General features: G+C 47.1%; 1 protein-coding gene across 2 annotated transcripts in view; it reads right to left on the bottom strand.

Annotated features, from left to right (window-relative positions):
• Positions 1–15,904, bottom strand: part of FBXL20 (F-box and leucine rich repeat protein 20) — a 40,185-nt gene that overhangs the window by 3,367 nt on the left and 20,914 nt on the right. For both annotated transcript variants that reach the window (XM_026864679.1, XM_026864681.1), the window contains exons 3-12: positions 14,658–14,712; positions 12,013–12,087; positions 9,495–9,589; positions 8,956–9,024; positions 8,684–8,779; positions 7,330–7,456; positions 5,216–5,290; positions 3,428–3,558; positions 1,901–1,961; positions 1,297–1,341 (exon numbers count right to left, since the gene is read on the bottom strand). In XM_026864679.1, coding sequence (XP_026720480.1) covers positions 1,297–1,341; positions 1,901–1,961; positions 3,428–3,558; positions 5,216–5,290; positions 7,330–7,456; positions 8,684–8,779; positions 8,956–9,024; positions 9,495–9,589; positions 12,013–12,087; positions 14,658–14,712 — 829 coding nt within the window. The remainder of the gene's footprint in view (positions 1–1,296; positions 1,342–1,900; positions 1,962–3,427; positions 3,559–5,215; positions 5,291–7,329; positions 7,457–8,683; positions 8,780–8,955; positions 9,025–9,494; positions 9,590–12,012; positions 12,088–14,657; positions 14,713–15,904) is intronic.

Genomic DNA, 15,904 nt, shown 5'->3' with positions numbered 1-15,904 from the left:
CCGAAAAAAAAAAAAAAAAGACGCAAACTTTTGCCTAATTCACGACAGCGCTCCCTGCAGTCGCTCTCCTGAGCCCCTCGGGAACTCATCTCCTTCGTGACCAAATCTCACGCGTACAGATTCTCCCTCTCCCTTACAGAAATCATCTGTTCAGGCAGAGGCACTGCTTGTTTTTCTGAACCTCCCCTCGTGAAATAAAGCTCCCAGTTAAGAGAAGCAAGTGAGCGAGACCTCTCCGACACCACAGCGTTTCAGTTTGTCTGGAAATACCAGAGGTGTTCAAAACCCCTTCCAACACCTTGGTGGACCGGCCGATTGTTCCTCTTTACTCAGGAGGAGACAAGACTCAGCACAAGGGGCTTCCTAACCTGCGAGCACTCGAAGAGAACTGGCTGGGCTGTCTTTGTTCAGCGCAGTCGGCCCAAGGACACAGCCCTTTTTTTTTTTTTTTTTCCTTTTTCCTTTTTTTGGGTTAATTTTAAGGGTTAATTTTAAATCACTTCCTGTCTGGACCAGTGTAATTTCCTCCTGTGATCTCCTGAGTTTCTGCCCTGTAAACATCGGGGAGTACAGAAGAGCAGGGTCACGCTGTTCTCAGGGCAGGAAGCAAAAACCCTGGAACCGCCGCTGTCTTTATCTGACTGGGATTTCAAACCTGTCCTTAGGGTTAGAGATTTTTCACGGGCTCTGGAGTAAATTCAACCGTTTCCCTGTGAACGTTCCCTCGAAACAGCTACAGCTCACGGCACGTCCCCCGCAGAACAGCGCGTGGGCACCCACGAGCCCCCCTGGGCGCTAAGGCAGCGGCGGCAGCGCAGGGCTCAGCAGGAACAGACTCACTGCCCCTCGTCCCAGCGCCTCTGAGGACGGGCGGCGGCAGCACGGGCACCCCTTAGTTCAGGTTGGTCGCTATGTTTTTTCTATGTTTGTCTTTATGTTTGGTTTTTTTTTTCAGAACAGAAGTAACTCCCGTTACTTCCAGCAATATACACAGCACAGGACGCGCAGAGATCTCATCTGGGGCTTCATCTTGTGACAAGGGTCACAATTCACACACCTACGACGTGGCCCTCAGGACATAGCTCTCACTATTAAAAGGTTTTTTTTTATCATTTACAGCAGCAGTCATTACTATGAAATCCGAACAAACTACAGAACCAGTATTTCCTTATCCAATACATCCGATCTTCCCCTTCAGGATTCTACAACAAGTTCTCATCTGGGGACAATCTCCTCCTTTTTCCCCACTGCTGCGACTGTGCTAGAAGAGAAACAGCCAGAGGTGGCACCTCCTACCTGGACACACTCTTCCAGGTCCATTTTTTCAAGCTCGTGGCAGTTCTAGGAACAAACAGAAGACCGAACACACAAGCTAAGTGTAAAGTTCAGGCAGCAAATACAAACACAACTACAACGGAGAGAATTCTTGTTAAAAACGAAGGGTTCTCCCTCCATGAAACATCACGGCTGGGAAGTCTGCTGGTTCTTTACGAGCAGCACCACGTGTAGTAAAGGGTGTCTAGCAGTTCCACTCATTTAAAGCACAGAGGTGGTTTTTATTTTATTCACAGAAAATAAAGGCAGTTAAATTTAGGGCCACTTGTACACAGCTTAATCTAGAGAGAACAGACAGTAAAGTTTGACTCCCAGGTGTTTACCATTTCGTGTAGTTCGGATGCACACTGTCCCAGGTGCGTGGGTCAGGACAATGCCACAGATTACAAACAACTGAATTTTGGTAAAACTTAGCTTCTACTCAAACACGGAGATCAAAAGCATTACAAAAATCCGCACTCAAGAGAAAGCTACTTTTTTTTTTTTTTTTTTTTTTTTTTTTTTTTTTTTTTTTTTTTTTTTTTTTGCATCAATCATGAAAAGAAAAGTGGAAATGAGCACTTACCCTAGCTAGAGTGGTAAAGCCCACATCTGTTAGTTGAGAACACCTTGCAACTTCTAATATTCTGCACAGAAAGAATTTATAATAACCATGGTGGAGTCATTTTGCTTTTCAGAGTGTTTCATTAAAAGCTTCCAGCAACCCAGAAAAGTTTGACCCGGTTTAGGCTGTGCTCTCCGAGAGGATAATTTGCACAGAGCATCCATCCACCCTCTATACCACGAGTGTAAGTCACGGGGAAAGAAAAAAAGAAGTCAGGCTAAAAGGGAACTCCACGGGTCACCCAGTCCGTGCCCCGCCACGAGGCGGGGGGGGGTCTAATCCGACAAACGCTGGACTAAGGTGCTCTGAAAAACCTCCACTGCTGGACGCTCCACAACCTCCCCGAGCGCTCTCCTCTGGTTTCCACCCCGAGTACAGAGCTCGCCACGGAAAAGGGCGCGAGACACGACAACCTGGCAGGCGAGCGTTAAAGAGAATAAATATTTAGTGCCATGATAGAAAGAGTCTGAAGTTTGCTAAGAGGCAAGCTGCTGGCAGACAGTCACCACAGCCCTGCAGAGGTTTCCGTCCCAGGGGTTACGTGTTCATCAACCTTTATAAAAAAAGGGAAACCAGCTCGCCTGGAGTGCACTCTGCGTTGTACCGCAGGGAGCATCGCCCTGTAAAGCTGCAGCCGAACGTAAGCGCAGAGACCATTCGGAACCCAAACTGTATTTTACCTTCCTCTTTCAAAACAGGTTCTATGCTGCACTCTGTGCCCGTAGTTCTTTAAATGAGATTATCACAGAAAACAGTTGTGTTTTGTTTTCTGGAAGACATGTATTTTATCCCGTTTAACACGGGCCACGCAGCTCCTACAGATGGCAGATAATAAAACTGTCTCTTCTTCCTGCATCTGGCCATTTTCTGAATTATAGCGAAGCCTTCCCGAAGAAACTTGTCCTAATTAAAAAAAGGTCTTAAAAAATAGTAAAAAAAAAAAAAAACCAACCCCAAAAGCCAACACCTGCAGAGATGCCGCTGGAAGCAGAGTGAAAGTTTGCACAAATTCCATCTGCTGCAAAATCACCAGGAAAACCCTGTTGATATCACATGTCAAGAGGAAACCACGTTGTTTAAATGTGTTTTCAGTTCTCAACACAAAAGTAACCTAACCTCAACTGTTTTTTATGAAAGAACAAAAGGAGATACACAATGGTGTAAAAGGAGACTGCTACTAAACGAGTCCGTTGGCAGCGCACACCACCATGGCATGGAGCTCTTTTACTACTCTTTTACTCGCACCACGAATTGGAGAAAACAGAATTTGGAGAAAACAGAATTTGGAGAAAACAGAATTTGGAGAAAACAGAATTTGGAGAAAACAGAATTTGGAGAAAACAGAATTTGGAGAAAACAGAATTTGGAGAAAACAGAATCTTTAGAAAAGCAACTCCTTCAGAGTCTGAACTGGCTCGAAGGCCCCACGACCGAGTCCCCCAGATCCTCGGCTTGAGGCGCTGGGGTTGCTCCGTGCTGAACGCTTACCTGAGCCTCGGGCAGTTCTGTCCCAGGGCATTCAAGATGGCATCGGTGATGTTACAGCAGCCTGAAGCACACAAGGATTGTAACTTGTGGCATCCTCTGCATATTGTAATGAGACCATCATCTGTTATTTGCTACAAGAAAAACAATAACAACATCACAAGCCATAACAACGTAGGTGGAGGTGCAAGGCGCTGCGTATTTTCCTTCTCAGGCCGCCAACCAGGCACTTAACTAAGGCCAAGTTACGCTTCTTTCAACCCCAAAATGCGTTCAAATATTTAACTGGAGCAGCCGAAACGGGATAAGCCACATCGAAGTGACTTGTAAACATTCGGAAAGTGATTCCACATGGAGGGAAACGTTTCCGAGCTGCCCCGCGTGAGCCCCGGCGGAAGGCAAAGGCTAGGCTGGGTCTCCTGCCTTCCCCTGCAACCCCCCCCGCTTGTAAAGACCTTCTTGGCTCAAACCCAGGACAAGAAAGCACCGAACAGTCAGTTACCCACAAAATAAGGTTGTTTTCACAATGAGCCTTTTTAAAAAATACACTTGAGCGGTTTGGGACCAAGACCTGAGCCACGAGACCGGCACTCAGCCAGACCCAGGTTGATTCGCTCCATCGACCCGCAGCATCCCCGGACACTCGGGCTCCTCCAGCCCCACGTGCTCTGCTCTGGGATGGCGGCAGAGCACAGATCTGCTCCAGGCGAGGGGCTGGGACTCGGCGTGGCCGTGCCAAGGGGCCGCACGGGACCCGGAGCGAGGTGGCAGCAGGAGAAGGGGAAGAGGGACAAGAGGTGGCAGCGGCTCTGTGTGCCAGAGCCCCAGGTTAAACCTCACTTTGTTCTTTGGTTCTGGATTTTTCAGAGGCAGCCAGAATCAATTCCCACAGAAAAACACCAACCTAGGGATCGGCACTGCTTCTTTTAAACTAGCGAAGAGCACGTCTGTGAGCTGGGAAGCCCAAGTTCTGGAGCGAGATGAAACAGAAAGCGAGTAGAACTTGGTGTTTTCAGTTAAGGCAACCAAGAACTTTCCTCATTTTCTTCTCCCTTCTGCCTATTTGCCTCTCCCCTCCCTGCCTTTCCCCTAGACCCCAGACGCAGGTCTGGAACCCGCTCCCAGTTCAGCTCCTCCTTTGCAAGCCCCCGGCCTCAGATGGGCACCAGTCTAGCCAGTTCAGTAACTGGTAGAGCTCCTCCTCAAACAGGACGGGGGCAGGACAGCCCTGCAGCCTTGCCCACTTCTGTGGAAAAGGAAAAGACTGTCCAGTTACTCACTCCGCATGAGGGCACGCACAAAGAGCCCTTTCCAATTTCTTTTTTGGCATAAATACACATTTTTTGGCATAAATACACATTTTTGGCACCGCAGAGTAACTGGTTTAGAGCCCTTCTGCGCAGGGAAACTGCACTTCTTGGTTCAATTTTATAAAGAGAGCAGAGGAACCGCCTGCCTAGATCACACAAACACTCCAGCCCAACGGAAAGAATTTTTCCAGCTAGTCCTGCAAACGAGTTCAGAAGCCCCGTGGGCAGGGCAAAAAGACAAAACAATTCCGACAAAGCGAATGCTACGACACTGTTTTGGGGGCTTATTCAACATTACTGAATGCTACCAAAAAAAAAAAAAAAAAAGCCGGTTTTCATCAACTATTTTTAAAAGTCTCGTAAATTTACAATTGCCCTGTCCGCAGGGATGATGTTGCTGGGATGGAGTACATTCTGCACGCTTCTGCCTCTGCATGCACAATGGTGGCTGAGCTGGGAAATCGTAGGAAGCTTTACTTACTAAGCATGTTTGAAGGTTTAAAGTCACCAGTTCGGGACAATGTGCACCAATGTATTTCAGAGCTTCGTCCTCCAGCTGGGAAGAAAAACGTAGAGAGACTTAAGCAATCAGTTAATATTCGAAGCAATCTTCAAAATAAAGCTTTGAGAACAATAAAGCATCTGTGGTTTGGATACCTATGGGGGAGGAGGGCAATGCACTGCACTCCCAAAATACACAGCAGTAAGTGCATGCCCTTTTTTTTTTTTTTTTTCTCCTTCCCCTTTTTTCCCCATCTCAGGAACAGAGTTCAAAGACCCACAACACTAAGTTACTGATTTAAAGAGAAGCCGCTCTGATAAAACACGCGTAATTAACAACGCAAGCAGTGAAATCAGAAACTGTTTACAGGAATTAAGGAAATGCTTCACCAGTGAGGGCCTTTAAGTGACACTACTTTTATATTGCGATATTGGAACTCAAAAAAAATTAAAAAAAAAAAATAAATCTTATTTTAATGTGAGGAGCGCAAACATATCCAGGTTGCTTTCTGATGATAAAAAAGCCTGCTATTCTTAAATCTATAAGAACAGATGGCAAGTAATTGATAACAAGGATGTATTGCCATCAATATTACTCACGACTCCATAAATTACTAGAAACTCAAGCTGTTTCTATGACCTGAATTCTCAAAATAGGCCGAGATTGTTTTATCTCTAACCAAGTCATTTTTACAGCCACGTATACCCGTCTCACGTATTAAAAACCCAACAGTGGTATAAATTTAGAAAAAAACTACCGACTGTAGCCCTTGCAGCTGGGCTTTCTCGTGCGCACAGGGGTATTGCTGCTCTGTGCACGTTAACCAGCGTGGTGTTGGGATAAGCAAAGCAAGAATCTTAGGGGACTTTGTGTCCATGCACAGGAGAAATAACGCTTTTCGCAAAATCAAAACAGAGAGCTTCGTCTATACATAGCAGACGAAAATGGCACTTAGTGACTCATACTTCAGGAATCCCTGAAGAAAAAAAAAGCCTAAAAAAAAAAAAAAAATCCAAACCAAATCAGTGCTGTCCACGTTTGGGTGCAAGGACCCAACAGATCAGAGATCATCTTCCACGTCTACCTCAAGGCTCTTAAAACTGTTGGAAGTTTCTGGGTCACAGGTTTCAACTCCTGTGGGGTCTGTTTTATTCTCCCTTTTCCAAGACAAGACTCTGAGACACGGGTTTGCTCCTTTCTAGCCTATCTGTCTGCATTAAAAAGACCCCAGCTCACTGAAGTGGGGAAAAAAAAAAAAAAAAAAGATTTAGTCCCCACATTCTTTGTGAAAGGGCTCTGCAAGGAGCTCTTGCTCATTAAAAGAGGAATGCTCAAGGCTGATGTTCCCCACGCTCCAGCTCATCACTGATGTAACTCCTTGGTAAAGCTGTAATACAGGGAAGTACTTAACATATCAACATTTTCAATGATTCCCCAGGTAAGACAGTAAAGAAAGATTAAAGGGAGTTAGTCTAAATAATGAGTATTAAGAGGGCAGAACATCCCCTTTCAGTTGTAGGAGTCAGTTCACCACTTGTAGATTGCAGAGTAGAGCATCGCAGTCTGCAGCCTCTTCAGAACAGAGTTATAGCTCAGAGCTCTAGGATATTCCCGAGGGGACAGGACTATCCTCCTGACGGGCTGCAGAGATGTCTTCTCAAGCAGTCACATCCTCTCTGATTCTGCCTAACCAGAAGATCCCAACGACACGCAGAGGGAAACTCTATCACCAGCCCAGATGAAAGTACTGTCAAGCTTTCTAAAATTTTCCGAGCCTCCCGAAACGGATGGGTCTAGCCATGAGTAACAGTTATCTCCTCTTTAAAAAAAAAAAAAAGTTTGCTCAATGTGTTCCCGATGGGAAAAAAAGAAGAACGATTCTCCGGCTAGAATATGCCATTTGTTCGCTGTCCCACTATTCATGCTCGAGCTCAAAGCTATTAAAGAATTTCGATAAAAGCAGTTAATCTCCAACAGACAGATTGCGAGTAATTTCAGTAACGTAACATTTCTGGAAATAGAAAAATCCACAGTGCTTCAGCCCCGTACTTCCAGTTGGAGCAGAGGGAAGGCAGGTGTGAGCGGAGCCGTACCTGCGTGCAGCCCTTCAGGAACAGGGCTCTGAGCCCCCCGCAGCCCCTCACCAGCGCCTGGATCCCGTCCTTCGTCACTTGGTCGCACCAGGAGATATTCAGCTGTTCCAGCAGTGGGCATCCCTCGCTTTGGAGGTGAAAGGAAAAGCGTGTGGAAACTTGGGGTTTGGTTTGGAAAGAAATCCCGCTGAAAAGGCAGAACCTTGGAAATTCCTCGTTTCTGGAACCCACACCCCGCAACCCCACACACCTACGGGGAACACGTCCATCAAACATCATCTCCAGGCGAGCAGCTCTGCGGAGGCAGCACCGGGGTAAACCACCACTGATTTACCCCATTTCGGACCCCTCCCAGCTCCCATACAAGGACAGACACCACGGACTTTCTGGGTCTGAGTACAACCAGACCGCCCCCCAACAGAAACCGAACCCAGGGCCGATTCCTGCCACGCTGCTTCTGACCCTCCAGGTGTAACTTTGCATCGGCGAACAGCTGCCAGCAGGAGCGACGCTCCCGTGTAATTTGTAGTTAGGAAGAGATGCACATGCTATCAGGTATTTAAGACAGCTGCAGCACAAACCTGACCAGTGAAATTAGAGACAAGGATGAAGATCCTCAAGGGAAGGAAAAAACAGGCTCGAAGTATTTTAATTCGTTTAATTCACGCGTTCTTTCAAATCTGTGTTTTCTTCTGGTGTCTAGATTCACCCTCTAGTATTTTTCCCCCCCGTGATACAGCTTTACTCTACCTTCTTTTATTCCACTGGTGTACCGCTTCAATTTTTTTTTTTCTTTAACAGCTTGGCCTCTATTGATACCTTTAGTGGGTTTTTTGCCTCCTTGTCTCTGTCCCAGTATCGTCCCACCAATGTCTGTCTGTCCCTTCCTTTTCTAGATTACTTGGCAATTCCATTTAGCAGACTTAAGCAGTTATATGTCTCCTAAGCAATTTAAAAAGACAAATAGTCACACGCTGGTTTTCTCCTTCTAGCTATGTAAACAATTGCTAAGCACGCAATGGCACACTTGCCACGAAGTCGACTGTTTGTAAATGAGCTTTTTGAAAAGGCTGACTAAGACTTCTGTCGCTCCCCAAAATCCCCCCCAAGGCTTTAAGAGCATATAATTCTTTTTCTACCGCTAATAACCATCAGGAGGGATGCAAAGAGTGCTGAGGGCAGCTTTTACGGAGTCCTCCCCCTCCTCCTCTGTCTTGGCAAACCAGGAGGCACAACGCCGGCGACACCTCAGCCTGGGTCAGCCTCCGCCGGGGCACACGGGGCAGCCCGCGGGGCGGCAGCGGGTCGCACCGCCTGGAATCAACCGGCCAAAGTCAAAGTTGTTGACTCCTACCTCAGTGCTTTCAGAGACAGGTTGGTTATGGAAGTGCAGGAAGCCAAATCAAGGTGCCTGAGTTTAGAGCAGAACTTGCTGAGGCTGGTACACGTACTGAAAGACAGCGTAAGAGGCACACTCACACGAGAGATTTATTCACAGTCCTACAAACTGCATTATCTACTGCGTGCACAGGCCTGACCTTCCCTTAAAAAGCGAGATGGAGAACGTAACACGGTGCACACAGAAAGGGGGACGACAGGGCAAACGGAGAAAAGAATTCTACTCACGCATCCGTGATCTTGGTACAGCCATTGAGGTTCAACACTTCAATATTTCTGCAGTTCTGCGCAAACGTCCTTTATTAAAGGCAAGGGAAGACACGGTATTTGTCAGGCAACAGACTTCCAGGTGTTTTACTGCATTTATTTTAACCGTGACGCACCAGATGTACTTTTTACAAAACTGTCTCAAACGAAATAAGTAAGTAAATAAAGGAAATAAATAATTTATGTCGCCCCATATCTTTGCCTTGGGATTTCCCAGCCTAAAGGCAAAAGCTTGTAATTCAGCGCCAATTACTCCTTAGCCTGTAGCAGCAGCTGGCATTATTTTAACGAGAACCGAGAAAAACGGCTACTGCGTGAAGTTAAAAAAATGATAAATTGAAAAGCCTTGTTGTCGTGGCTCTTGAGGTTTTAAGTTAAGACACACAGGCTAAAGATCCGAGTTCCAAACTGTTCATACATTATTCCAACCCTCCGTGGTTGTAGAAACAGAATTTATCCTTTACAGCACGTTGAAGAACAGGAAGAAGCCACACGGCTACCTTAACGCGTTGTCTCCCACTCCTAGACAGCCACGCAGGCTTAACTTCCGCAAGAAACCCCCACATCTTTTAGAAATATTTTCAACCACTCGGCCCTGTCGGAGATAGAAAGAATTACATTTAAAATCCGGAAGACCATCGATCATTCCAAAAAGTTGAATTCAAAACTGTGCAGATTAACAACGGTTTCTTACGCTAGGTAAAACAATGCTAAAGAACACAAAAATGCCACGATAATAATCTAAGGCAGGGAGAGGGAGAATTATTCAGCTTCTGAAGATGGAGAGACAAGGAACAATTACCTAAAGCCACTCAGGCTAACGACTGAGGAACTTCCTCCTGTTCAGAGCTCCCGGACACCCATACAGACTGCCCAAGAAAGATGAGAGAAGCAACTCCATCGCTACAGTAAGATTTACAAATCGGTACAGTCGACGTACTATAAATGGACGTACTTAAATTTCTATTCAAATAGAGATGAGGCAGGACCAGCCCACGAGTTTTATTCTCACAGAAAAGGGATTCAAACGTTTGTGTTCGAGGCATCTGGAAAAATGCTTTTTTAATTTCCAATTTGTCATCAGTGGAAGCCTCCAAAGACCTTGCTCGCATTTACCCAGCTACTTCTCACTGAATGAAGGGCAAAAAAACATTGAGAGAATATTCATATCAGCGTCCAGAAATTGAAACACCTTCCCTTCCACTTTAGTCTACGTGGTTGTTCACCACGGAACGGGAACATCACTTGGCTCTTCAAGTACTAGCTGGCATTTAAGGCCTCTGTAACGCTGAGGACATTCTTCATTAATCTTTTGCCGGTCCATAAAAAAAAATATCAAGCATCAGGCTCGGTACAACGTAATACCACAATCCTAGGAAGGGACACCAGATCTCTGCAGGAGCTTCTGGTGCCATCGGGCCGGTCGGGAGCGGCGCAGGGGCCGTGGGGGCCAGCGGACGGGTTGCCCTGGCCAGCAGACGGGTTGCCTTGGCTCATGGCTCGCCCGGGACCGAAGCCTGACCCGCACGTCCCTGCGCAAGGGCTGGGGAAGCTGAAACAGCCCCGCGTGGTTTTGCGATTCCTCCAGCGAGCTTATGAATTCAGCTGCTTGAATTCGAGGATTCAAACACGGTTATATATAGAATTTACATCAACTGATGGGATTTACATTCCTTCAAAGCAAACAACGCCGCGGACATCCGAGGGTCTAGCGGGTCCTTCCAGGTGAGGTACAACACCCCCGAGCATCTGGTTTTAAAGGGGGAAGCCTTGTGCTGATGCCAGAACACGCGTTTGATGTATAGAGTGGTGTTAAGAGAACAAAGAGACATTAAAACCATGCAAAAACCACTCAAGAATGAGAAAAGCCTCGTTTGTATTCACAGCACTCCTGCCTCTCTGCCTCCTACACAGACCGACGACAGCAGCAAGGCTGAGCGGCTCTGGCCACGCTTCCACGGAGCAGGCGCCACCCGGAGCTTCGCTCTGCCTCTAGGGAAGGAAACAGCGATAGGGGTCCAGAAGTTTCAAGGCACGTTAGGAGAGAAAGGATTTATTTATCAAGAAAAAATCACACCGCTTGCTTCCCTCAAGCAGTCTCAGGCACTCAGACCCCTGCAAGCGTGTGCAGAAGTCACAGTGTCACAGGCCTGTGCCTTTATCCGGGCACGCAGCTGGCAGAAAGAGATTATTTTAACTCTTTCCTCCACAAACAACACGTGCATTTCCCGCCAGCTCCAGCGAGGTGTGAATCGTCATCGTCAGGTTCGTGCCTCTGTCTATAAGGAGTTAAAATTATACACTCCCTATCTCCCTCCTCCAACATCTCTTAAAGAGGATATAACATTCTGATAAGAAACTTTAAGTTGTTTTTTTTCTTTTTCCCCCTCATCCCTTTTCCTAATTAATGCAATTCTAATTTTAAGAACAGCACGACAGCAGCATCCAGTTCCCATCAGTGCTGAGCAGTCCACATCGAACAGATTTAGAGCAGCTACAACGCAGCGCTCCCAAAGCTGCATCTTTTAGAAATAACCTTGACCTCTCTCCCCTGCGTCACCTTCCGCTTACGTTTCAATTTTTGATATTCGAGGCAGACAGGAAAGGTTAAGACATATCGCAGGCCACGTTTCAAAAGACATCCAGTCTTAGTGGTCCAAGTCAGCGCGATGTTAACGTTGCTTTGAGCGGAAAGTAGCCTAAATTCTGCTACACAGCAGCAGTGGTTTTCCACGAGAACGTACCTATTCTACTCATTTCTGTTTTCAGAGCACGCACAAAAATACTTTCCTTCTCTCGCTACCTTTAAGTCTTGATACAGATATATAATTCCGTCCATTTTCAAAAGCTGAATGGATTGCCAAAGACTTTAAAGACTCCCTGAAGCTAAGAAGAACTGAAATTAATGATTTCTATCTCCAGGGAAGGTAAAAAGGGTTACGCTGGGAGTATTAATCCATTCTAGGCTGTAATTACATTTTAACAAGAAAAATGGGTTTGTATGTCACTTAATTATACCTCAATATCCCTCTGGAAATCAAACAGGTCAATTCGCTGCCAGTTACTGCCATCCAGGGCCAGAACATTCCATGCCTTTATCGGGGGAAAAAATGTAAATGTGTTGTTAATATGAAAAAAAACCCGCCAGTGGGGACCTCGTTACAGTTTGTTCCTTACAGAAACAACATTCTGTCTCGAGATGTAAAAGCAACAAGTAATTACAGCCAACACAGAAAACCGGGCAGGTACCGGAACCACGTGCTCGGACGAGGGTCCCCTCAGGTACGTGGCCCAGCTCTGCGCAAGTCCCCAGAGCAGTGGGGGCCCCCGCCACGTCCGTCTGTCCCCGCCACGTCTGTCGGCCCCCGCCACGTCAACCCCTGCCATGTCCGTTGGCCCCTGCCACGTCTGTCCCCACCACGTCCGTCTGTCCTGGCCACGTCTGTTCCCACCATGTGTGTCTCCGCCACGTCAGCCCCTGCCACGTCCACTGGCCCCTGCCCTGTCTGTCCCCACCACGTCTGTCTGTCCCCACCACGTCTGTCTCCGCCACGTCCATCTGTCCTGGCCACGTCTGTTCCCACCACGTCTGTCTCCGCCATGTCAGCCCCTGCCATGTCTGTCCCCGCCACGTCCGTCTGTCCCCGCCACGTCCGTCCGTCCCCGCGGGAGGTGGAGCTGCTGGAGCGGGGGCATCCTCCCCGTCCCGGTTGGAACGTGACCCCTCGGCACCCAGCGCCTTTGGAGGATGCCAGCTGGGCCAACACGGGGATGGAGGGCACCGGGCCACGGGCGAGACCCAGCGGAGGCCCCGGTCCCAGCCCCGCCAAGAGAAGCGAAGCCGCTCTGAGGGCGCGGGGGGACTCGGGGGTGCCTCTGTGGGGACATCCCGCCAGCTGCCACCTCCTCCTGCCCACCTCCGCAGCCCGGTGCTGGGGGTGCTGCGTCCCACGGATGGAGAAATCCAAAACTTCTTAAACCATCCAGATACAGCACCCAGCTCTTACCTGAGAGCCACACGCCACTGCCGGAGGGACAGTGCTCGCTACCTCTGACCGAAGAGTTTGCTTTGGGTTATTTTTTATTTTTTTTTAAACAAATAAACAAACAAATCGCATGTGCTTCGTGCTACAAATGAAAACCAGGACCTGAAAGTTAGTAATTCTGCCCTTAACGAATCAAAAAGGTTGTCAACACAGTACTATACTTGAAGTTTTAATTACATAATCAAAGTAAACAACTAGATCTCATAATAACCATGAGTCCATCATTATGAAAGAGTGCATGTATATGTATATAGGCATATTTTTATACTACATCTATCACATGCACTAAGCCACATCACCACCACAACGTACTAGTTCTTGTGCAAGCCCCATATAGACTTAGAACAGCCAACAGGACTGTGAGCATTCGCTGATTTTCTGCGTTTCAACTCTCGTTGCTGATATTTAAGGTCTAGTTATCGCCATGAGACAAGTCATAGCTCCAGTGAAAAAGAAACGCATCAGTGGATGGAAGTTATAAGACGGCAGATTTCACTGTGTAACGTAGGACATTACAAACAGCCTCTCTGGAGCTCTGCGCAGGTGCTTCAGCCCTTTACAACACGAGCTGTGCCACGTAATGACTAATACGTTCTCTGATGCCCCGTGGACTGTGTAAACAGGAGCAAGCTCCAAAAATTGGAGTACGCTGACATCGGCAAGTATCTTTAACAGCCTGTTTTGGTCAATATTGTTCTGCTGGAGCAGAGAATTTCAGCTGGAAGATCAGAACACGGGATGATAACCGTGATGCTTAGGCATCACACGGGATATTAGTTAAAGCAATTAAAAACGTTTAAACGTAGGGATTTTTTTGGTTTTATGCGCTCTGGATAATGACAAGTTACGGTTCAAGTTTGAAGCCGAGATTGATCAGTTTTGTACAGGTGTACTGCCAGTCCAGAGAACACACCAGCACAAACACCTTCCCAGGTAACCAGCCTCCCATGCCCGCTGTAGGGATGTTCCCTCTGCGTGGCGGGATAAAGCATCTGAACAAGTCTGGTAGCTCTAGTTAACCCAACCTGCAGCTGGAGGCACTTTCCCAAGCAAATAACCCAAGCTGGATTTCATTAGCTGAAGCCCACAAAAACAACGAGCTCCTTAAGGAAAACAATCCTAAACAACACACTTTTTAAAAAATTTTTTCCTTCTATGCTTACTTCAACTCCATCCAAGTAGGAAAGTAAAATTTCAGTGACCGCACGGCATCTTTGAGAGTCAAAATTTCTGTATCTCCACCAAAAAAAAAACCCACAAGATGTCATTTCAGACTCCTCCACGTTTGGTATTTTCATCAGCACTGTCCTCCTGTACAAACCCCGTCCGACTGGGGAGTCCTTGGGCAAGAGCTCAGCCACCTCCCTCCCCCTCGTAACCTGCTCAGGGCCCAGGACACCGGCCTAAGGGTATTTGAGTTCCCCTTCGCTGGTGCCATCAGAAGTTTCTGGCGTTGCGGTGTTAATACGGGACATTAAATGACAATAGTTGAGTTGCACAAAAGCTCCCTGGCACAAATCCTCCCAGTGTGACACGCTAGGGAAGGCTGGAGCGAGAGGAGCGTCACCCAAATCCAATCAACTGTTAAAATCCACCAGCAAGGAGGAAGGTTCTTACCCTGGAAACTTGAGCACAACGACACAGAGTGACCACATCCAGGAAAGAGAAAATTCTGTAATGGAAAGAAAAGATACCTTATTAGTTATCTATATTTAAAACAAAGAGAACATGGAAAACAAAGGGAGGGGGGAAAAAAAAAAAAAAAAAAAAAAAAGGACTGGAGACAGCAAAACTTCTTTGTCATTCAGATGAAAGCTGAACTGTGAAAAGAAGCGCAGAGCTAGCAGTTAACAAATGAACACAAACCACGGATACCGAGCCGCTGTGAAATATTAATCTCACACCTGGTGGCATTTACTGACAGTAGCACGAACGCTTGTTTATCAAAACAGTCATACTGCGTAGCCGAACAGTCAAACGTCACGTCAGGGTACGGCAGAACAGCCGCATCAGGCTGTTCTCCGTTCAACCCTGTGCCCAGCACCTCTGTTCCACAAACACACCTTTAGCAACGGCTCTCCTGAGGCAGGCGGCGTAGTAACGAACAGATAATAAATCAAAACCGTGCGCCAGCCCGATTCCGGCGCGTGGGTTATTCCCTGTTTTTCACCCAGCTGTGCCAAACGTGCGGCGAGGTTAACACGGAGGCAGGGGGAGGGATTCTGCTCTGCCGCAGGCAAAGCGACGCGTTTAGGATGAAGCCGATGCGGTCACTCCTCTGTGGTGTGTCATTCCTCCGCCAGGGCACACCCAAGTGTTCAGGCCAACACCCTGGTGTTGCTGTCCTGTTTACTGGGGTAAAGGAATTAAGACGGTGATACTTTGCAATGCTATACTGGGCTGAGACATCCCCGCTTTTATCTCGGGCGTGTACGCCCTTATCTGTGAATGCAGGAAGCACCGAGCCCACTGAAAGCTCCCAAAATCTGTACCAGCGTGTCAGTATGGTTATTTCACCATTCACGGTTATTCAAGCAATCATATGCCACTGAACAGAGAAGGTCAAGCAAGACAGTAAAAAAATAGTAAGGTCTCATTCTCTTTGGTATTAATTACACTATGAAGCGTTTTCACAACAATAATACAAGTGTTTGACTGCAAGAAAACACTTGCACATACGCTTCGGTGTTTTAAATTTGAGGATCATCAGAAAGAGAAGGCAAACGTTCTCAGATGCAAGTGTTAAAATAAAAGGTTTGGGGCAATTTTGTTCCAATGCTATCCACCGTTTCATGAAATACTCCTGCCAGATGAAGCATGGCCGTCCAGAGGAATTCTGAGAACAAAACACAACTCGGCTGCTC

Source organism: Athene cunicularia (assembly GCF_003259725.1).
Source record: "Athene cunicularia isolate RWA chromosome 27 unlocalized genomic scaffold, athCun1 chr27_part1, whole genome shotgun sequence".
In the NCBI taxonomy this organism is placed as follows: domain Eukaryota; kingdom Metazoa; phylum Chordata; class Aves; order Strigiformes; family Strigidae; genus Athene; species Athene cunicularia.
Note: the sequence above shows the minus strand (reverse complement) of the source record. Positions and strands in the feature narration are given on the sequence as shown.